This window comes from Megalobrama amblycephala, linkage group LG18 (assembly GCF_018812025.1).
Source record: "Megalobrama amblycephala isolate DHTTF-2021 linkage group LG18, ASM1881202v1, whole genome shotgun sequence".
Taxonomy (NCBI): Eukaryota; Metazoa; Chordata; class Actinopteri; order Cypriniformes; family Xenocyprididae; genus Megalobrama; species Megalobrama amblycephala.
This window is the reverse complement of record NC_063061.1, coordinates 27,199,231-27,222,653: the sequence shown is the minus strand read 5'-3', so window position 1 is coordinate 27,222,653 and position 23,423 is coordinate 27,199,231. Positions and strand designations below refer to the sequence as shown.

Sequence of the window (23,423 nt, the reverse complement as noted above, 5' to 3'; positions counted from 1 at the left end):
CTTTTTTTTAAAATGTGTTTTTAGTAGCTTTCTGAGCGTTGAAAGTGTTAATTATTTTGCTGGCAATGCAGGCCTCACTGAGCCATCGGATTTTATCAAAAATATCTTAATTTGTGTTCTGAAGATGAATGAAGGTCTTACGGGTGTGGAACGACATGAGGGTGAGTAATTCATGACAGTATTTTCATTTTGGGGTGAATTAACCCTTTAAATAAATCATTGTACAAAAATGATTGTATTACAATATAGTGAAATGTGTCCACTATTGAGAAAAATGGGAATTACTTATTGTGGTATTTTATGTTTATTTATTTAGTGTACCTATTTATTTTTACTTTATTTTATTTATTTATTTTATATTTTTGTAATGAATGATGGATTTTGACATTACCTTTTTTCTTCTGATTTTTTTAAATTAATTAATTAATTAATTATTTTTTTATTTAATTTTGTGGATCCTCACCTCTTGTAAAGACAACACAATGTTACTTTGTAGCTCACAAACACCCAGTGATGGTCCAGGTCAAGAATGCTGTTTATTTGTCTATATTTCCTCCATGAGCAGGTGGTTTCATTTAAGTCAGTGGACTGGTTGGTTCACCGAATTTATCCAACTGTTTACACATCTTCTAGTGTTTCGGAAAAAGGCGATCAGTAACATTTTTGTCTCTTTACGTGCAGCTGTTCGATTGCTTTACATAATTGTCATTGTTTAAAAGTTTCACTCAAGGTTGAACTAAATGTTTACTGAAGAGAGCAGTCAGTCAAGCATAAGACGAAAGCTTCATTGTTGTGATGAGTTTTGTACTCTGCCTTTCCGAAACTCCTGGCTTGAGAAATCCTTCAGGAATTCTGTTAATGCTAAATATGCAGCATTGAGTAACTGAAGTGCATGGACTTGATTTTCTGGTCTTGACAGACTTGTCAAATAGTGCACAGAGGTAGCACACCACACATGGGGGATGCTGTCAAGTTTCAGGCATAGTTTAGATAGTGACGTAATGTACACACACATACACAGAGTAAAGCTGAGTCAATGATTCAGAGTTTCCTACCTGAGCTTGGTCTGGAAATGCAAACAGGGGAATAATTTGACTGAGAATACACAGACAGGGACTATAGTATTTCTTAAGGTGAAAATGATAGAACAACCTAATAAAATAATTTAATTTAACAAATAATTAAATTATTTAATAAAAATGTACAATAGCCAGAAATGAAATAATTTGCTTTCCAATGATAGTATCTTTAAAAATATTAAAGGCTGATCAGTATTCCTCAGTTCTGACACTTCTTAGTCCAGAGCCATGTTAACATTTATTGGGTCAGCCTGGAGTGGTTTTATCAGGTTTGAGGCCTTAATTGTAAAGGTTCTGACGGATGAAATGACTGCCATATGTTGTTCATACAGTTCCTCTGTGCTTTTGAGGAGCTTCAGTGGAGTAGTAATAGTTCTACTGTAGACTCGATGTACTTTACTGGATTAGTGATCAGATATTGTGCTGTATTCGGGCTGTATAGTGTATTTGTGTAGTGTATAGTGTAACATTTTCCAGCATTTTCAATCTCACTTCTAATCCATACTGCAATCCAGGTCATATTGATAAAAGTTGGGTGTCATTTAATTTTTACCCAAAGGCCTTCAGCTTCACTGCTGGTCACATACCTTCATTTGAGATCATAAAACATGGTACGTGTAAGAACACGATTTACACTACATGCATGTTACCAAAACGCATACCAAAAGGCTACACGTTTAATTACTGTATGAATATTTGGAAGCTCTTTAGAGACTCCCTCATCACATTTCTGAACTCCCATCAGTGCTCATGATGATGGAAATAATCTGGAATACAGCTTCCAGCAACATCTGTGTTTACTATGATAATAACAGACCATGTCTGAGAATATTAGGGTCAGTTTTCTGATTTGATGTGTCATGGGGACATAGAAGTGGTTTCTAGTAGTGTTTTTTTTTTCTCTGGACATGATTTAAAGGTCTGTTAGTGTGACAGGATTGTTCTTTTTAATAATAAAAAAGATGAAAGCAGAGCTGTCCCTGATTTTCTCAAGAAATTGCTAGAATCGGCAGGTTAACTCTAGTATTTGAATGTGCTGTGCTCCGTTCTTACATAATGGAATTTACAAGAATTTGAATTTTATTGTTTTTTGTTTTCTTTTTTGTGAATTTCCATTTTCAGATCCCCTGCACACTCACAGAAGGTACCACAGCGACTACAGCTCGTCCAGTGAAAGCCCCTCGGTGGCATCATCAGACCCCGACTACAGACAAGGTTGTACTAATGACCTCATCAATTTTTTTTTTTTTAAATATATAAAGTACACTCTAAAAAAGTGTGTTGGCTTAACGAAAAAAAAATGCATCAATTTTGTTGAGTTATGACAGCTTTGAGTGAATTTACATTAAACCTACAATCTACATTGAGTTAGAGGAAAAAAATTTAAAACTGAATACTCAAAAAAAAGAAAAGAAAAAAAAGAAAAGTTGCTCCAACTATCAGAGTTGTTGCCCTGGAACCTATTAATGTTATCTTTTTCAGTTCAAATCAACAGCTATCATAGCACATGTTAGCATAACTTATCTAACATGTATATTTAAAGGTGCCCTAGAATTAAAAATTGAATTTATCTTGGCATAGTTAAATAACAAGAGTTCAGTACATGGAAATGACATACAGTGAGTCTCAAACTCCATTGTTTCCTCCTTCTTATATAAATCTCATTTGTTTAAAAGACCTCCGACGAACAGGCGAATCTCAACATAACACCGACTGTTACGTAACAGTCGGTATCATTAATATGCACGCCCCCAATATTTGCATATGCCAGCTCATGTTCAAGGCATTAGACAAGGGCAGTCAGTATTAACGTCTGGATCTGTGCACAGCTGAATCATCAGACTAGGTAAGCAAGCAAGGACAACAGCGAAAAATGGCAGATGGAGCAATAATAACTGACATGATCCATGATAACATGATATTTTTACTGATATTTGTAAACTGTCTTTCTAAATGTTTCGTTAGCATGTTGCTAATGTACTGTTAAATGTGGTTAAAGTTACCATAGTTTCTTATTGTATTCACGGAGACAAGACTGTCATTATTTTCATTATTAAACACTTGCAGTCTGTATAATTCATAAACACAACTTCATTCTTTATAAATCTCTCCAACAGTGTGTAATGTTAGCTTTAGCCACGGAGCACTATCAAACTCATTCAGAATCAAATGTAAACATCCAAATAAATACTATACTTACGCGATTAGACATGTTGCATGACGAACACTTTGTAAAGATCCATTTTGAGGGTTATATTAGCTGTGTCAACTTTGTTTATGCACTGTTTAAGGCAAGCGTGAGCTCCGGCGGCGGGGAGCGTGAGCATTTAAAGGGGCCGCAGCCTGAATCGGCGCATATTTAATGATGCCCCAAAATAGGCAGTTAAAAAAAATTATTAAAAAAAAATCTATGGGGTATTTTGAGCTGAAACTTCACAGACACATTCAGGGTACACTTTAGACTTATATTACATCTTTTAAAAAGACGTTCTACGGCACCTTTAATGTTAATTTAATTTAAAGTAAGATATTACTTGCCTCTGGCATTAGGGCAGTCATTGCATGTAGAGTTAATGTAGTGTTTACCTTCATGTATCTACTCTTCAGCACAACGGTAACCACAAAACTTCATTACAGAGACTCTTTTAAATGTCAAACATAACAGTGTTAAACACTAACAGGTCTTTCCCTTCACTAAAAACAAATAAATTAACACTTAATTTCAACATTTATTCTCCTTATCCAGTCTTATGCAAAGCATGATGGGAACTAGAAATCCACTGCCTAATTTCTGAAGTTATCAAGATAATTTCATTAAGTTAACACAACCAAAAAAAAAGAAAGCCAATTAACACAGAAATTTGAGTTTAAATTACAGACGATATTAAGTTGATGATTAGCATTATTATGTCAACAGTATTGTACAAAATAATGTTTGCAACTTAAAATGTTTAATTAAAACAATAAATTAGAATTTTTAACTTGCAACCATGGATTTAGTAGTGGTAACAGGTACCCTTAGTTACTTTTTAGGGTTTATTTCTTTTACTTGAATCGATATAAAAAAATAGATTGTATGGCCCTACATTTCATTGAGGGGACATAAACATTTTTGATTTGCATATTACTGTACCATGCAAGGCACATACTTCACATGCATTAGTTTCACAACGTTTTTTGTACACAAACAGCCAAGAAGCCAGAAGATCTGAGGCGGTTCAGTTCTCAGGTCGGCCTGTCAGAGCATGACGCCGTTTCACTTAGCAGTGCACAGAGACACAGGTATTCACTATTTTTCTCTGATGTTTCCTGGTTTGTGTTGATCAGTCATGCCTGTCCTGTCTGTATTGACACCTTCTTGAGTTCTTTTGTGGTTGTGGACCCAGGCCCAAGTTAATGATAATCTAAACCCTTCCTGAGTTCATTTCCTCTCATCCTGTTCAAGTTTAGTTCTGGTTACAAGAACTGCAGTACTCTGTGTGTGTGTGTGTGTGTGTGTGTGGCTTCAGTTAGCTATACTTTGGGACAAAATTGTCCCCAGAAACCTCCCTATGGAGATGTCCCCAGATATGTGATGTAAATATTTTCTCTCACTTTTAGGAATAAGGTTTGGGTTAGTGTTTAGTTTTGTTATTAGCTTTATGTAAACGAACACATGCAGACATCCCACTCCGTAAAAACCCATTTTCACAAAAAACACATCTTAATACCAGGTGGAAACAGGCTTTCTCTTTTGCCCACTCGATTTCCAGAATATTCTAAATAACTTGCTATAAAGTATTTTATATTAAATCTAGTAATGTCAACAGGTTTCCGTAAAAGGAAGTATGCAATGCGCCTGGCTCACTAATATAACTTCTAATGCCTGTTTGTGTGTACTATTCAGATTATGGATAAAGTGTGCTACTTATAAATATATGGAAAAATGTTTTATAAAAGAGTGATTTTTTTCTGGCAGTGAAGGGGTGAGAATTTAAATATGTCATCACCACTGTCATAAACATAAACCAGGCCAGTCTACGTTAGATACTTTGCACTTTGATATCCCACTGTTTTTCCTTGTTCTCTGCCTATTAACAGCTGTTCCAGTCTTCTTCCAGCAGCCTTTGTTACATTTTATTCTTATTATCCCTGGCAACCCCCCAAAAGTCAGTGTAAATACTGTAAATACTTCCATCTAAAGTGTTTCTCATTGAGGCAGTGATTCTACTCCTCCCTCTGCTGGTTAACCAGATGAACTACCCTGTTCTTTCCTGAAGTAGATGTTGGCAGTTGGCAGTTGGCAGTGGGCAACGGTTGCCAGGTGTTGCTGTTGTGTAGAGCAGGTTTTGGGCAGAGTACAGTAATTGATTCCCTGAGGATGCTCAGGGCGCAGAGCTGCACCATAGGTCACCTATGGCAACCAGCTGGCTCTGCCATTGGATGGCATGCAAGTGTGCTGACATAACGCATAACACTTCATGCTAATTTAACTAACAGTGTTAGTTGTCTTATCCATCCTATTATCTTAAAGTATAAAGGATAACTTTTTACAACTTGTTCTGATTTGGATATTGAAATGTGCTGATATTTTAATTACAGAAATAAACACACACGTTGGGTTTTATGGGGACGAGTTTTATACTGTACAAACTGTATATTCTATCCCTTAACTCTAGCCCTAGCCCTAGGCCTAAACACAACACTCACAGAAAGCTTTCTGTTTTTTTACATTTTCAAAAAACATAACAAACAAACAAACAAAAAGTAGTTTGATTTATAAGCTGTTTTCCTCAAGGGGACTAATAAATGACAAGATCAAACATTTCTGGAATTACTATATATGAATAAGTGTATGTAAGCAGAATGAAAATGCACTGAATTACAACACTAACATAAACGTCATACCGGTTTTGCCATGTGTCAAGACTTTTTGAGGCGGGTCAGGATGAGTTATTGGGCACAGAACTTCTGATCCAGCGTCAGGAAGAATTGCACAGGCTTCAGGCCCGGCTGTCCAGAGCCTCTGCCTACCCCGGCGAAGACCCGCGCACCTCCATACTGGACCTGGCGGAGCCCCTTCATAGCAGTCCTTTGGAAACAGGCCTCCATCCACGCAAATCTAAAGTAATACAGTGCTGCAGAATTCAAATTGAATTCACATTGTACAAGCTAATGTTAATGCTGAAAGATAGTTGAACTGAATTCAGGTTGAATTCAAATCTAAAGTAATACAGTGCTGCAGAATTCAAATTGAATTCACATTGTGCAAGTTAATGTTAATGCTGAAAGATAGTTGAACTGAATTCAGGTTGAATTCAAATCTAAAGTAATACAGTGCTGCAGAATTCAAATTGAATTCACATTGTACAAGTTAATGTTAATGCTGAAATATAGTTGAACTGAATTCAGGTTGAATTCACTTCATTCATTTTACATTGTGAATAATCAAAAAATACCATAATCCAGTTTATCTGGATTCAGATTGACTTTACTTTTGCTTTGTGACATTCACACCATAACTTTTAAGAATAAATCGCATTCAACTGAGTTCTTATTTCTTGATTTATCTGGATTTAGTAGTTTTAGTAAAGGAGTCAACTGAACCCTGACTGAATTCAGTTTATGCAAGTTACAGAAATAATGACGAAGGATAAAGTAATGTAATCTGATTATGATTGAATATTCTTAAAGCAAATTTAGTTCAGAATTTGCTTTATGCATGTTGCTTTGTGAATTAGATAACATAATCCAGTTCATCTGAATTCACATTGAATTCACTTTAGCTCTGCATCAGTTCATATTTACCTTATGCAAGTTTTGTTCAAAGCACAAGAAAAGAAATCAAGATCAACAAAATTTAATTCAGATTATGCAAGTTATAGTGTGAATGATGCAAACATAAAATAATTCAGTTTGACTTCAGATTATATGTTACATTGCAAATGATGTAGAGTTTTTTTATATTTTAAAGCAGAATCAGATTTTGCTACTTAAACTATGTTCAACTTAAGGTCTCTGTGGGATGTTTGAAAAAAACAAAACAAATGTTTGTGTTGTAGAATTTGTTTGGCCCTGAGTTTGTGAGGATGAGCAGTGAGCCAACTGTGGTTTTAAGCGTGCCTTCGTCCATAATGGTAAGACAGCGAAACTGCTTTGCTTTGTGCTGCTACATGTTTGTGTATATATGTATGCATTATAATTTTTGCATGTTTTGACAGAACAAGCGTGGGAAGGTGGAGGAGAGTCCGAGAAAGGTGGGGGTGGTCTTACTGAATGGGCAGAAGTTGGAGCTGTGTTGTGATGTGAAGGCGGTCTGTAAGGACGTTTTAGACATGGTTGTAGCTCACATTGGACTGGTGGAGCACCATCTCTTCAGCCTCGCCTACCTTAAAGGTGGATAAAACGTCTTTCTTTTAAACTGTTATTAAATGCATCAAATTCCTTTCCTTACCTTTCTGCCCACATTATTTTCTTGTATACCTGTCTGTCTAAAACATAAAAAAGGCTGACACTTTGTGGAATTGAAAGTTCTTTGGTTTTTGTTTTGATGAGAATTGCAATTTCCTTCACAGTTTTGTGTATTCCTCAGTATTTGTTTAGTGTAGATGAAAGCACCATGCTGCATTTATGTATATCTCATCAATCCTGCGTCATTTAATTTTAAATGATATTTAGGTAGATTTTCCCTGAAATGTCAACAGTTACTGGTACATGTTCGGGTGAACAGAGTTATTTGATTATGAAGTGTGTAAATACGACAGAATAAATAATTCTGTTGTTCTCATCCTGACATGCTACCCCTGCATGACTCCTCTAGTTACGGCTCTAATGGACACGGGTGGTTTGTGTCCACAGATGGTTCATTAAGTCCTCTGACTCATGCCTCCCAAGCCAAAAGCTTTGCTTGTCATGCTGCATTGAACTCTTTTAGCATAATGTGTTTGTTTTTCTTATTTTATTTTTTCCTTTTTTTTAGATGACGAGTTCTACTTCGTCGAACCCGATGCCAAACTTTCAAAGGTGGCACCTGATGGTTGGAAGGATGACCCTAAGAAAAAGAAAATAGATGTCAATTTTAATCTGTTTCTGCGTATCAAGTTCTTTCAGGATGATGTCAATCTGATACAGTAAGAGCTCAGAGGTTGTCTGACAACAACTGCAATCGGGGTCCAAAATATTGTAACTTGCTGGCTGATCAGTTGCTATTTTCTGAATTGTGAAATAACGCATGCACTATCAGAAATGTATCTAGAAAGCCAAATGTTTTTTTTTTTTCCAATTTTCATTTTATTTTTGCAACTCCAGAACTTCATGTGGTGACACGTTTCTTTTGTTAGGCCACTACAAAGAAAAGCTAAAGCGATTTACAGTGGGTCTCAAAAGCTTTTTTTTTTTTTTTTTTTCTCACTGCAACATAATTAAGTAGTAGTTATATAGTTTCCAATAGTAAAACAAAACATATTTGTGTAAACATATTGTATAAAATACTTATTTTCTTTATCCACCTTTGCTCACACTTAAATTTAGACCTTGATTGCAGTGTTCACTCATACATGCCCAAACATGTGCTGGTGTTCAGTGTTACTTGCTGTTTTAGTGTATTTCATGCACAAGTGCAGTGATATGGATAAACATATATATATATATATATATATATATATATATATATATATATATATATATATATATATATATATATATATATATATATATATATATATATATATATATATATATATATATATATATGGTGAAACTGTACAGTTAAAAATCTAATTTTTGTAAATTCAAGCTGAATTTTTAACAGTTCTTGTACAGTTGTTGTAACTGTAACAATATAAAACAACATAAAAATATGTATGCTAGCTCAGTAAAAGTATTTATTTCTTTAAAAAAAATTCTTACCAACCCGTCTTTTGAATGGTTGTGCATCAATAAATGTATTATCCAGTAAAGCCAAATTAATTAAGGTTTTTATTTATTTATTTTTTTTATAACATAGACACACGTTGACGAAACACCAGTACTATTTGCAGCTGCGGAAGGATATCCTAGAGGAGCGGGTACGCTGTGACCTTGAAAATTCCATGATCTTGGCGTCTCTGGCACTGCAGGCAGAGTTTGGGGACTATCAGACTGAGGTACAAATGACATGGAAAAAAAATAGAGAAATATTTTGTCAGGATGTTTGAAAATTGCAATGCAATTAGTGTAAATTATATTGTATTAGTGTAAATAGTGTTTTTTCATAGATTGTTGTGGCCAACTGAAAACTTTACCTTATTTATGTATTTAACTCTCTCTTCTGTCAGTACCACTCAAGTGTTTTGTAGCTAAAAATAGCATTTTTGTAAAAAAAAAATTAAAATAAGATTTTAAAGCAGAGATTGTTTTGACCATCTGAACATCATATTAAATCTCACAAATAATGGTTCATTATTGCCACCAATGGCTCCATGAAGAACATTTAGAACCTTTCCATTGCATGATGTTCTTCAGAAAAAAATGGTTCTTTGAGGAACTCAGAATGGTTCTTCCATTGCATCGCCATGAACAACTCTTTTGAAACCTTTAAGTTTAACAGTGTTCAGTACATGTTTTCTCCTTCATGTTCCATCAGCTCCACGGAAAGACATATTTCCGGACAGAACACTACCTCCCCGCTTCAGTGCTGGATAAGATCGATCAGACCACCATTAAAGAAGAGCTACCCAAACTCCACAGCTCGTACTACAATGCTTCGGAGCAGGAGGCCGAGCTCGAGTTCCTCAAGGTCAGGAATTAAATGATGAAACCCATCAGTCCTGCATTCTAGGCAGAGCTTCCTGATTGGCCAAATTTCTGTAATTGACTGGAATAAACATAATTGCTGCAATCTGTTTTCCCTCAAATTCTCTCGATTACAGCAAGATCAAAAGTTGTTCTTGGAACTTTGTTGTACTCATTTACAGACATGAATTGTTTGTTCTTTTTTTCATGAGATAAGGACAGTAAAGTCAATAATTTTGAATAAACTGACTTAATTTGAATGTGCTCTATTTCTTTTCCTAATAGCTGTTGTTGTAGTCTGCTTGTGATTAGATCTGTCTCATCATTTCTCTGTAATGTAAAGGTGTGCCAGAGACTGCCAGAATATGGAGTTCACTTCCATCGCGTGCTTCCTGAGAAGAGATCCCTGACTGGCATCATGCTGGGCATTTACTCGAAGGGTGTCCTCATCTTCGAGGTCCTGAATGGAAATCGGACCCCTGTGCTAAGGTTCCCCTGGAGGGATACCAAGAAGATCTCTTTCACAGTAAGATTTTGCATGTTTACGTTTGGTGATAATCGCACAGCTGTGTTGGAGTTCCCAGAAAAAAAAAGCCAAAGAAGTTCAGCTTCAGGCTGTTTTACAAGGAATCCTTTATGTGGAGTGTCAGGGTCACACCTCTCATGTGTTTCTCTGTGGCAGAAAAAGAAGATTTGCTTGCAGAACACTTCGGACGGGATCAAACATCTGTTTCAGACAGACAGTCAGAAGACCTGCCAGTATCTGCTGCACCTGTGCTCGGCCCAGTACAAATTCCACCTGCACATGAAAGCCAGACAGAACAACCAAGAACTGCAGGACCTGGGTGAGATAGAAAGCAAACAAAAATGGAAACAGAAAGTGAACATTCATTTTAATTTTTTAGTTTTTATGAAGCTGTAAAAGAGCAAGAAACAGCATAAAAAAAAAAAAAAAAAATATATATATATATATATATATATATTTTTTTTTTTATATATATATAATATATAGTTATATATTTCAATTTTAAACATGAATTTAAGTTATTTTTTTTGTTAATGATTTCTATTTTTAGTTGGTTAAATAGTTTTATTCAGCAAGAATGCATTAAACCGATCTTTCAAAGAAACAAACAACAACAAAGAAAAAACATTACCAACCAAATAACCATTGAATTTACTATGAATTTTCGTTTTACATATTTATTTACTTGGTATCAAAATGTTATAATATTAAACAAATCTTTTTTTTGTGTTTTAGAATTTAGAAGATGATCATTTTAAAGTCTTTAACCAGATATTTCAGAATTTACCTCTGATATTCTGAAATATTTGCTTCAAAAAGAAAACAACTCTAGGCAGAGTTTTAGGGATAAACCCCTAGTGATTAAACAAAATGAGAAAATACCAAGGAAAAGTTCCTTTGAAATATAAGAGACCTTGGGAAATAAAGAAGGGTTTCAAAAGGCCCATCCTCCTCAGTTTGCTCTTCAAAGTATTGGCATTAAACTTTAAATTTCCAGGGTTAAAATTGCTCTATAGGGTCAATACAAGCCATAATGTAGAACCTTTCTTGGCTGTGTAGAAGCCAAAAATGGCATGCAAGCTGAAGCATGGCTTTAATTTTTGCATTTCGCATGTTTTTTACTATCTTCTATAATTTCTTCCCTGCAGAGAACTCTCCTCTGAGCAGTCTGCAGTACACTGATGGGATGGGTGCAGTTAGTCTGTCCCCCAGCACTGACCCTGAACTCTACAAGAGGATGTCCTACTCTGAGATGTCGCTCAGCAAGAGTTCATCGGGACGGATCTCTGTCCTACCTGAGCCGCCCTATCCGGGGTTCAGCAGCAGCTCCAACCCCAGGATGAAGAGTCGTTCCCATCATAACCTGGGTCAGCTGCCTGAATCTCCAGAGCACAGGATGGTGCCTTTCAGTAGCCAATCACAGAGCGGCATGGCCCGATCACAAGTTCTTGCATCATCACACCAGCGTGCAAGCTCCGACACGGACTCCATCGCTGTCACCAGACAGCAAGAAAGGTGAGAGACACGTTCAGTCATCTGAAAGCTGAATAAATAAGCTTTCCATTGATGTATGGTTTGTTAGGATAGGACAATATTTGTCCGAGATAAAACTGTTTGAAAATCTGAAATCTCAGAGTGCAAAATATTGAGAAAATCACCTTTTAAAGTTGTCCAAATGAAGTCCTTAACAATGCATATCCACTCACAAAAATATATTTTTGATATATTTACAGTAGGAAATATCTACTTTACAAAATATCTTTATGGGACATGATCTTTACTTAATATCTTAATGATTTTTGGCATCTATAAAAATAGATCATTTTGACCCATACATTGTATTGTTGGCTACTGCTACAAATACACTCGTGCGACTTATGACTGAATGATTTTGTGGTCCAGGGTCACATATACCCGTCTCACTCTCCTCTTCTGCTGTAGCTTGTTTTATGCTGCTTGTATGCTGCTTTGCTATGCTTTGTTTTACGATATCTTTACACCCGTCTCCAATGTCTCTGTAAACCTATCTCACTCTCCTGATCTTGTACAACTTATGTGATGATGTCTAATAGATGATAACTTATCTTACAATGTCTTTTCACCCGTCTCACTCTTCTGTTCTGCTGGAGTTTGTCTTTGTACCCGTCTCACTTTCCTTCTCTATTTTTTATTATTTTATTTTTTTTTACAGTACTTTATACCCATCTAGCTCTCTCTGAGATGGTTTCTCTTATGGCTTTAAAACTGTGTCAAACTGCTGCTCTGCTGCTGTTTGTCTTGACTCTCGTTTCGCTCTCCTATTTTGCAATGATTTTTCTTATGATATCTTTACATCTGTCTCCTTCTGCTTGGTTGTAGTTTGTCTTGTAATAGTCTTTATGCTTGTCTCACTCTCCTGTTCTGCTGGAGTTTGTTTTATGATGTCTTTGCACCCCTCTCACTCTCCTGATCTGATTCAGTTTCGTATTATTTCTTTACACTTCTCATTCTCCCAATCTGCTGTTTTTGCTTTACAGTGTGTTTACATCCATCATACACTTCTGCTTTACTGCAGTTTGTCTTATGCCTTCAGACCTGCCTCACTCTCTTGATTAGCATTGTGTGCCTTTTAATGCCTTTACAACAATCTCTCACTCTCCTTTTTATTGTAAATTTTTTGTAAGAAAAATATTTACACCCACCTCACTCTCTAGCTTTGTTTTAGCTTCTCCTTCTGTAGTTTCTCTTGTAAATAATGACTTTACGTCTGTCTCACTCTCCTAATCTTGTACAATTTGATTTGTAAAGTGCTGCTTTTAATCTTTACACCCATTTTACACTCAATTTACAATGTCTTTACACCCGTCTCACTCCACTAATCTGCTGTAGCTTGTCTTCTAAACAGTGGCGTTTTGCTAGTCTACTGTGGTTTGACTTATGTCTTTATACTTGTCTTACTCTCTTTCTCTGCTTCTTTTTTGTTTTTTTTATACCTGTCTCACACTCCTACTCATCTGCAGTTTATTTTCTAATGTCTTTACGCCTGTCGCACTCTCCTTTTTTGCATTTCTGTGTTGCTCTGTCAGCTTGCCACTGAGCTGCCTGGGGCCAACAGCATTAATCAGCTCTCAAGGGAGACAGACAGTCTCTGTGCATGTGAGAGTGATATTCTTAAAGCTCTGTTTGCACATGTTTGCAACCATTTTATAGTCCTGTGAAGATAATTGTAATCTTTTACACTCAGTAGTGCACTAATGCAAGCTCACAGGAACAGTGCTCTTAGGGTGGGTGAAGTCCCGATTTAAGCGATTGTAATCAAGTACATCTTTATGAATTGAGCATATAACTTCAGTTTATAAATATGCAGTTTTACTTTCTGGCATATTATGAAAATAACTGCATTTTTTCAACTGGATGTATTTGCCTTTGCACTGATTTTCATTTACTTTTTTCCCCTGTGTCAGCAGTATGTTCAGCACCACGGTCACTGACAGTCCCCGCTGGAGCCCCAAAAGCTTGAAGAAAGAGTCTGACTCTTCCTCCTGTGAGGACACGGGACAGGCGTATGTCGTAGGTGAGGTCAATGAGACACGACCAGCTGTTTCTGTCTTATCTTCACTTGCACCTGCCTGGAAAATGGCTCATCACCCTCAAAGAACATGTCTTTCTGCTTTTGAACTTTCTTTTGTCGTCTCTAACTTCCTTACTTTATAGCGTCTCTCTTCTGATGGTCTGTCAGGATAGTGGGCGGAATCTGTCTCTGCATCTCTCTGTGGAGTCAGGGGCTGTCTGCCTCTTTCGTTTTATCTTTTTAACAGCTCTCTCCCTTGGTTCCCTCACTGATCTTTTCATTTTACTTCTCCATTTCATCTCATCATCCGCTGTCAGATCAGAGAGAGCAGCAGTCCAAATCCTCTCAACATCTTCCTCCACATGTAGAGAGATGTCATAAAGAGATTACAGTCTGAATTTGTGCACTTGTACATGCATGTATTAAATGTCAGAGCATAATACAATCCTTTTATATATAAAAAAGTGATTTTTTTCATGGCAAAGAATTGTTTTTGGGTAACATGACAGCAAAATGTACCCTGTTTGCTTTATTTCAACCATGTTCTTGGTTTTATTGTCCACAGGTAATTTGGTGCACATTAATCCAAAGAAAGACATTTTCCTTTTTGGGTGACATAAAAAAAAAAAAAAAACTCCTCTTACTTTTCAAACTCTCCATTATGGTATGTAACACCATGATCCAATCAATTCCAAGTGGCAGTTGACTTGGACATACATGCCAAAACTGTTTCGTGTTATCTTTAACCATGATAAAATCATTATTATTGTTTAAAAATGACAATATAAGACACCAGTCTTCAATAAATATTTTATTAATAGTAACAATAATTAAGTAGCATTAGTGTAATGTTATATTGTAGCTACACTATTGTTTAATAGATTTGGGTAAGTTAATCTTTTTTTTTTTTTGAGAGAGAGAGAGAAATCTGCACTTATGCTGCACTTATTTGAACAAAAATGAAATATTATCACAATTTAAAAGAACTGTTTTCTATTTGAATATATTTTACAATGTAATTAATTTATTCATGTGATGCAAAGCTGAATTTTCAGCATCATTCAGTGTCACATGATCCTTCATAAATCCTTCTAATATGCTGATTTGCTGCTCAAGAAACTTTTCTTATTATTATCAGTGTTGAAATCAGTTATGCTGCTTAATATTTTTGTGAAAACTGATACATTTTCTTTTAGGATTATTTGAATAGAAAGTGTAAAATAACAGCATGTATTTGAAATAAAAATATTTTGCAACATTCATTAATTTCTTATATTAAAAAAAAATCTTCCTAACCCCAAACTTTTGAATGGTAGTGTATATTTTGAGGCATTAATATGAAATTCACTTTATGTGCAGTCACACGTGTGTGTGGGATATTATACTCAACCAATCAGAGTCATACTCTCAATTTTATAAAATATAAAAATAGCAAATGAAACACCCAAAATGGCTAAAATTTGCCAACATTAAGAGTACATTAATGTATTTAAATAAACAATTTAAAGGTGCCCTAGATTCAAAAATTGAATTTACCTTGGCATAGTTGAATAACAAGAGTTCAGTACATGGAAAAGACATACAGTGAGTCTCAAACTCCATTGTTTCCTCCTTCTTATATAAATCTCATTTGTTTAAACGACCTCCGAAGAACAGGCGAATCTCAACATAACACCGACTGTTACGTAACAGTAACAGTATACCCCAATATTTGCATAATGCCAGCCCATGATCCCAACATTAGGAAAGGCATTACACAAGGGCAGCCAGTTCACGTCTGGATGTGCACAGCCGAATCATCAGACTAGGTAAGCAAGAACAACAGCGAAAAATGGCAGATGGAGCAATAATAACTGACATGATCCATGATATCATGATATTTTTACTGATATTTGTAAATTGTCTTTCTAAATGTTTCGTTAGCATGTTGCTAATGTACTGTTAAATTAGGTTAAAGTTACCATCGTTTCTTACTGTATTCACGGAGACAAGAGCCGTCGCTATTTTCATTTTTTAATCACTTGCAGTCTGTATAATGCATAAACACAACTTCATTCTTTATAAATCTCTCCAACAGTGTAGCATTAGCCGTTAGCCACAGAGCACAGCCTCAAATTCACTCAGAATAAAACTTTAACATCCAAATAAATACTTTACTCACATAATTCGAAGCATGCATACAGCATGCATGACGAACATCTTGTAAAGATCCATTTGAGGGTTATATTAGCTGTGTGAACTTTGTAAATGCGCTGTAATATAGTCGACAGCTCATGTGGCAGGGAGCACGCGATTTAAGGGGGCGGCGCCGAGTGTAAATCAGTGCATTGTTAATGATGCCCCAAAATAGGCAGTTAAAAAAATTAATTAAAAAAAATCTATGGGGTATTTTGAGCTGAAACTTCACAGACACATTCAGGAGACACCTTAGACTTATTTTACATCTTGTGAAAAAGCATTCTTGGGCACCTTTAATACAAAAAATGGGCATTATGCGTTTACAATAATGATTGATTTTGAAAATGACACAAAGAATGAACTGTCAGGTTATCAGACTTAATATCCCCTTGTGTACATTTATTTAATTTCTAGTCTAGTACCTTGACCTGTTTTTAATGTTCCCCAGGTGTGAGCATGCACAGCTCTGGAGCGCCCTCTACTCCTGCCTCCTCCATAGGAATCACTGGTACGGAATATAATCTGTGTTTCGTTTAGCTTTATGGAGCACAGCAAAGCTCTCTGTACTTATTTTTTTATTTTTTATTTTTTTTTCTGTCTGTCGTCTGTTTCTTTTCAATGGTCAAATTTAGTAAGTCCTGAAAGTTGGTAGGAAATGTCATGTCCTGTCTGGCCCTGAAACACAAACATCTGCTTAAATTGCAGTGAACTTTTAGTGAAGCAAAACAGTCCCATTTTTAATGTCAATAATAACAGTAGTTTGCCTCACAGTGACAACGGCCTCTGTTTAATCAGAATCCCAAAGTCTGATGACAACATGCCAAATCCAACATGCTCCGGATTGCTATGTCTTCTCTGGTGTTTTACATGGCATGGAGAACATCTTTTCTAATGCACTTTTCTCTCACGCACACACTTGGCTCAAGTTTTATTGCCGTCTTTCTCTGGCTCGGATGGATTCTGCTTCGCTAAGCCATGTGTTTTTAGCAGCTCTGATATACGGCCGTGGTGTGGGCTAATCTCCCTCATCCTCGAGTACGAGTTGCTGGCCACGGCTGTTAGTATATCACATCAGAGTTGGGCCAAACATAATGCTGTCCCTTAGCACCAAAACACTTGTTATGAAAGATTAGCCCAGCTTATGGAAAGTTGTGCATGCGTTTGATATGTTTTATACACACATAGACAGAATGAACAAGCGGTTTTGCTAGCTCTTTCAACTTTTTGCACTCAAATCCAGTGCAGATAAACAGCACAAATTAAAACATTTATCAGGCGCGTAGGCTCTGTTGTGCAACAAATCCTCCGCCATGGTCTTGTCAGTCATCTCTCCTCACGTGATCAGTGAATCACGTTAGATATATATTATATATGTATGTATACACATTTTAAAACCTAAACCTCATCCCCCTCTGTTATTTCCCACCCACAGACTCCCTGAAGAAGAAGGTGCATGCCTTACCCTCCCCAGAGCGAGAGATACAGACCGTAAATCTGAAGAAAGACGTCAAGTATGGGCTGGGTGAGTGAGGGGGTTCACACATCCAGTCAGAATGGAGCTCCTTTGAAAAAAAAAATAATATGCTGCTACATTGGCAGATTATCAGGACACACACACACACACACACGATTATAGTGTGATAGAGTGCAGAGGTCTGGCAGTCCTCACCACTCACTCAGTGATTAATGAATCCCACTCCGGGAGAGAGAATGTGCTGTTTTACATCCACCTCAGAGGGTGACTTGCAGTGAAATGGCCTGAATGAGAGGTTGTCCATCATTGATAAGAGAAATACATTTAGTATATGGGCAAGTGACAGTCTCAATAAGACATCTTTGAATCTTTAGACATTTGTCTTTTTGTAGTGAGATATAGTAGAATGAAATGTGTGTCTGTTTTGCTCACCAGGCTTTCAGGTCGTAGGCGGAGAGAATTCTGGCCGCCATGACCTGGGGACCCTCATTAGCTCCATCACACCGGGTGGACCAGCAGATCTAAATGGCTGTCTGAAACCAGGTATGAAAGTGGAAAGAAGATTGGACAGGAGAGGAGTGATCTTTTTTTTCTATATTTATAAGTAGTTCATAATACCTTTGACCGATTCAAACCATTATAGTGTACTTTTAGCATGGTTTAAATCAGTGTTCATCAACTAGGGGGCCTCAGAAAACTTCCAAAGGGGGCCACAGGATAACTTATAAGTATTTAAATTAATAAATCATAATTTACACACCAAAAAACTAACAAAAAATCAAACTAAATAATCAAAATAAAAAGTAACAATCAAGTAAAAATCAATCACTCAATAACTGTTGTTTGTATTGAATAATGCATTTTGTGAATGGAATCACAAAATGAATCATGGTCAAAAAGTTTCTGTTAATAAAAAAAGCTTAAAAACAAGCAGCTTTGTCATAATTACAGAAAACAGCCTTTGCATATTGTGTTGACTAACAGGAGGCGTATGAGTCAGAATGGTTGAACAACTGCTGTAAATGATTGTTGAATGCTTTAAATAATTCTAGAATACTTTTAAATGATTTTAGAATGCTTTGATTTGTTCCAAAATGCTTTGAACGATTTCTGAATCCTCTGAAAGATTCCAGAACACTTTGAACTGGTTCCACAACTCTTGAAATGATTATATCACTGAACGATTCTAGAATTTTCACTGTAAGGTTGTTAACTCCCTATTTAGCATGCTTTAAGTGATTCTATAGTGCTTTAAATGATTCTAGTATGATTTAAAAGATCATTGAATACTTTGAATAATACTTTTAAATGAATCTAGAATGCTTTTAATGTATGGAATGCTACCTAGAATGCTTTGAAAGGCCCCAAATTACATTGAAAGATTCCAGAACACTTTGAACAAATGTTGAATCTTTGAAACAGATCCATAACAGATCCATAACAAATTATTCTAGAATCCCGGCTTTGGAAATGTTCAAATTCTGCAATCATTAAGTGTGATTCTTAGTGATTAAAGAACTCCCTAAACGATTCCAGAACAGTGTTATTTTAGTATTATTGAGATACTATTATAATAATATAATAGTAAATGAAATAATACTATAACTATATTTTATTATAATAATAATAATAATAATAATAATAATAATAATAATAAAATAATACTATTTTTGAATGTTTCATTTTTTTTATTTTCCATTTTTGTCTTTTTTTTAATGTCTATATATATACAGTACAGTCCAAAAGTTTGGAACCACTAAGATTTTTAATGTTTTTAAAAGAAGTTTCGTCTGCTCACCAAGGCTACATTTATTTAATTAAAAATACAGTAAAAAACAGTAATATTGTGAAATATTATTACAATTTAAAATAACTGTGTACTATTTAAATATATTTGACAAAGTAATTTATTCCTGTGATGCAAAGCTGAATTTTCAGCATCGTTACTCCAGTCTTCATTGTCACATGATCCTTCAGAAATCATTCTAATATGCTGGTTTGCTGCTCAATAAACATTTATGATTATTTTCAATGTTGAAAACAGTTGTGTACTTTTTTTTCAGGATTCCTTGATGAATAGAAAGTTCAAAAGAACAGCATTTATCTGAAATACAAAGCTTCTGTAGCATTATACACTACCGTTCAAAAGTTTGGGGTCAGTAAGAATTTTTATTTTTATTTTTTTGAAAAGAAATTAAAGAAATGAATACTTTTATTCAGCAAGGATGCATTAAATCAATCAAAAGTGGCAGTAAAGACATTTATAATGTTACAAAAGATTAGATTTCAGATAAACACTGTTCTTTTGAACTTTCTATTCATCAAATAATCCTGAAAAAAAATATTGTACACAAATATTTTGTACAATTGTACACATTAAATGTTTCTTGAGCAGCAGATCAGCATATTAGAATGATTTCTGAAGGATCATGTGACACTGAAGACTGGAGTAATGATGCTGAAAATTCAGCTTTGCATCACAGGAATAAATTACTTTGTGAAATATATTCAAATAGAAAACCGTTATTTTAAATTGTAATAATATTTCACAATATTACAGTTTTTACTGTATTTTTAATTAAATAAATGTAGCCTTGGTGAGCAGACGAAACTTCTTTTAAAAACATTAAAAATCTTAGTGGTTCCAAACTTTTGGACTGTACTGATATATATATATATATATTTTTTTTTTTTTTTATTAATTTTTATTTCAGTTTTGGTTTATTTTAGTACATCTAGTTACAGTAAATGAGAAACATACGACTGAAAACTACCTGAAGTAATATAAATATATTACATTTATATTCATATATTACAATACATTTTAGATTGTTCAGTGTAAAGTTGTCAACTCCACATTTTTGATTTTTCCCTACAGGTGACAGGCTGTTGAGTGTGAATGACATCAGTCTGGAGAGCTTATCACATGATACTGTGGTGGAGATTCTACAGAGCACCCCTGATGATGTCACACTGGTGGTCTCTCAACCTAAAGAGAGGCTGTTTCCAGGTAATGGAAATAATATATATACACTTTGCACTTTGTAAGAACTGATTATATATCAGTATATCTGATATATATATATATATATATATATATATATATATATATATATATATATATATCTGTCGCCTTTGGCTTGCTTAGTTGGGGACACTTGACATTTGATATTCAACAGTATTCTTTACATTTATTCAACATTGCTTCTGATCTGCCTGCATTGACACTATTATTTAAGAGCTGCTGTGCAGCCAAATTATGTACCAGTTATCAATGTAAAGCTGCTTTGACACAATCTGCATTGTAAAAAGCGCTATATAAATAAAGGTGACTTGACTTGACTTGACTAAGAACTAATATACACAATGCAATAGCATTTCACCATAATCTTACTGAAAAAAGCTTTTTTTGGAGGCTTTTAGATGACAGTACCATAAACAAGGTTCTTTTCCCCTCTGTTAGGCTCCCCTTCAGGAATCCATCACCATAAATCAGCCTCTCAAAATCAGGAAGTAGATGTCGATTCTTCCTCTGAAGATCATACATGCTCCCCCAGCCCGCCACTTATCTCCAGCAAAACGTCTCCGCCTCAGTCCGTTCGACAGGGTAGCATCAGTTCGCAGGACTCCAGGACAGAGAGCGGCAGCCTTCAGCAAACAAATCTCAATGGATTCCATCGCAACATTTCCACCGATGGTCCCGTGGCAGCGCAGTCCCTGCCGGCTGACAGCAAACCCTCTGTTGAAGCTACTCCACCAGCTTTACCCCCGAAAACTAGAAAACCCAAAGTGCCAGATGTTCCTAAAGAGCTGGAATACTCCGACAGAGGGGATTCCGACATGGATGAAGACACATACTCGAGTAGCCAAGAGAAACAAAAGACTAAAAAGGTAGAATCAGTCTCTGTAGTGATTTGAATGAACTTTGACTCTGACCTCAAGGTTTCGTTTCGAGTTTCTAGTCAGCATCTGTTTGATATGAACTTTGACGTGTGCTTTTTAAGATGTTGCTTCAGTGTTTAAACCTCACAAAAATATTAAATTGCTTTTTTTGTTTTAAATAATAGGACGGTTCTCGCTCGCTCATTGTATCCCTCCTTGGAGTTACCTACATGCCAGTGGATTTTCACTTAATCAAATGCAGATTTTCAAACATTTTTCACATTTATACCATGTGTCCTAACCATGTCTGATATGACAGGTTTAAATCAATGAAACCAACATGTTTAGTGGCACTTGCTAAGGAAAACGTCCCTAAAACTATTGGTTGTTCTAGAGTTTCGGGATGTTGCCAAATTCATTGCATTGAAGGAGGTACTTAAGGTTGGGGTCAGTAAGATTTTTTGAAAGAAGTCCCTTCTGCTCACCAAGGCTGCATTTATTTGATCAAAAATACAGTAAAAACGGTAATATTGTGAAATATTATTACTATTACTAATAGCTGTTTTCTGTTTTAATATATTTTGATAATACAGCTGAATTTTCAGCATCATTACTCCAGTCTTCAGTGTCACATGATCCTTCAGAAATCATTCTAATATGCTGATTTGCTATATATATATATATATATATATATATATATATATATATATATATATATATATATATATATATATATTATCAATTTAATTCCTTTCTGAAGAAAAGTATTAATTAATAAATCTTGCTGACTCCAAACTTTTGATCAGTTATCAACCATCTAGCAAATGCATATAGTGTTGTCAAAAGTACAGATTTTGATACCAAGTCTGTACTGAAATTTTAAAAATGTGGCACTTTGAGCGCTATTGAGCAGATTTGTAAACACTTCTGATTGGCCTTTGTGTTCACTCACTCAACAGATATGTCTGTGATTGGCTACAATGATCAACGCTTCAAAAACATGTTGTAAATGGTCATCAATGACACTCTTCACCGAGCATTTACACAGATACACACGGGAGCATTTGCAAGCAGGCGTCTGCAGCGAACCGGTCCATTGATAGACGCCCGCTTTCAAAAAACTTTCAAATTCAAACACTTTCGTGATCATTGTAGCCAATCACAGACATATCTGTTGAGCGTGTGAACACAAAGGCCAATCAGAGGTGTTTACGAATCCGCTCGACAGCGCTCAAAGTATCACATTTTTAAAATGTCAGTACCGACTTGGTATCGCGGTCGGTACTTTTGACATCACTAAATGCATATCGGTGTGTTAACAATCACTCAAAGCCACATAGCAGCAGGGTTTTGCACCAGTGAGATTTCAGTGTGGGTGGGGTGAATAAGCACAACCAGGTGACTTACAAAATGTTCTGTCGATCATTGCAGTAAAGGCTGCTTAGATGAAAACTTCACTTGTCGCTCCTGGATAGCACACAGTGTTTCACGTACTGCATTTAAATTTAGATATATCAGTTCCACATTTCTTGGAAGTTCCCTTACAATCTAATATCACTATTTAGGTGCAATACTTAGTATATATCTACACTTCATAGCCACGCAAATGTGTGAAATATCAATAAAAACGTTCTAACTGCTTGTGACCGTCCTTCGCTCTCTTTCTGACCAGTTGCATTTCTGAATGTAAATGCAATGCAGTTGTGCATGTCAACGCTATTAACCTCTGACCCCTTGACCCTTGCATGTATACGGCTGTGCACGGCCTTGTATTTACCCAGCTCTTCTCTGTTTACAGGGGGTTTCTCCCAACATCGTCTCGGAGACTTTAAGTGCTAGTAGCCCAGAAGTCAATAGCCTCCAGCCTGGAGATCTATTTGACATTGAGCTGTCCAAAATAGACAGCAGTCTGGGCATTAGTGTCACGGTACTGTTCGGAAAGGTTTTCGCTCTCTCTTTTTTTTCTCCTTTGTTTCCCTTTTA

The 23,423-nt window shown here is 35.7% G+C and overlaps 1 protein-coding gene across 7 annotated transcripts in view; it reads left to right on the top strand.

The window, feature by feature from the left end:
* Positions 1-23,423, top strand: part of ptpn13 (protein tyrosine phosphatase non-receptor type 13) — an 87,078-nt gene that overhangs the window by 46,888 nt on the left and 16,767 nt on the right. The window contains exons 8-25 of one of the 7 annotated variants that reach the window (XM_048166918.1): positions 2,202-2,294; positions 4,271-4,361; positions 5,987-6,185; positions 7,121-7,195; positions 7,280-7,454; positions 8,038-8,188; positions 9,064-9,202; positions 9,682-9,834; positions 10,174-10,356; positions 10,513-10,675; positions 11,505-11,871; positions 13,800-13,909; positions 16,533-16,592; positions 17,517-17,606; positions 17,994-18,101; positions 20,437-20,568; positions 21,022-21,449; positions 23,239-23,367. In XM_048166918.1, coding sequence (XP_048022875.1) covers positions 2,202-2,294; positions 4,271-4,361; positions 5,987-6,185; positions 7,121-7,195; positions 7,280-7,454; positions 8,038-8,188; positions 9,064-9,202; positions 9,682-9,834; positions 10,174-10,356; positions 10,513-10,675; positions 11,505-11,871; positions 13,800-13,909; positions 16,533-16,592; positions 17,517-17,606; positions 17,994-18,101; positions 20,437-20,568; positions 21,022-21,449; positions 23,239-23,367 — 2,846 coding nt within the window. Of the gene's footprint in view, positions 1-2,201; positions 2,295-4,270; positions 4,362-5,986; positions 6,186-7,120; positions 7,196-7,279; positions 7,455-8,037; positions 8,189-9,063; positions 9,203-9,681; positions 9,835-10,173; positions 10,357-10,512; positions 10,676-11,504; positions 11,872-13,799; positions 13,910-16,532; positions 16,593-17,516; positions 17,607-17,993; positions 18,102-20,436; positions 20,569-21,021; positions 21,450-23,238; positions 23,383-23,423 lie in introns of all 7 variants that reach the window. The other 6 variants (XM_048166916.1, XM_048166917.1, XM_048166923.1 and 3 more) reach the window with 6 other exon arrangements.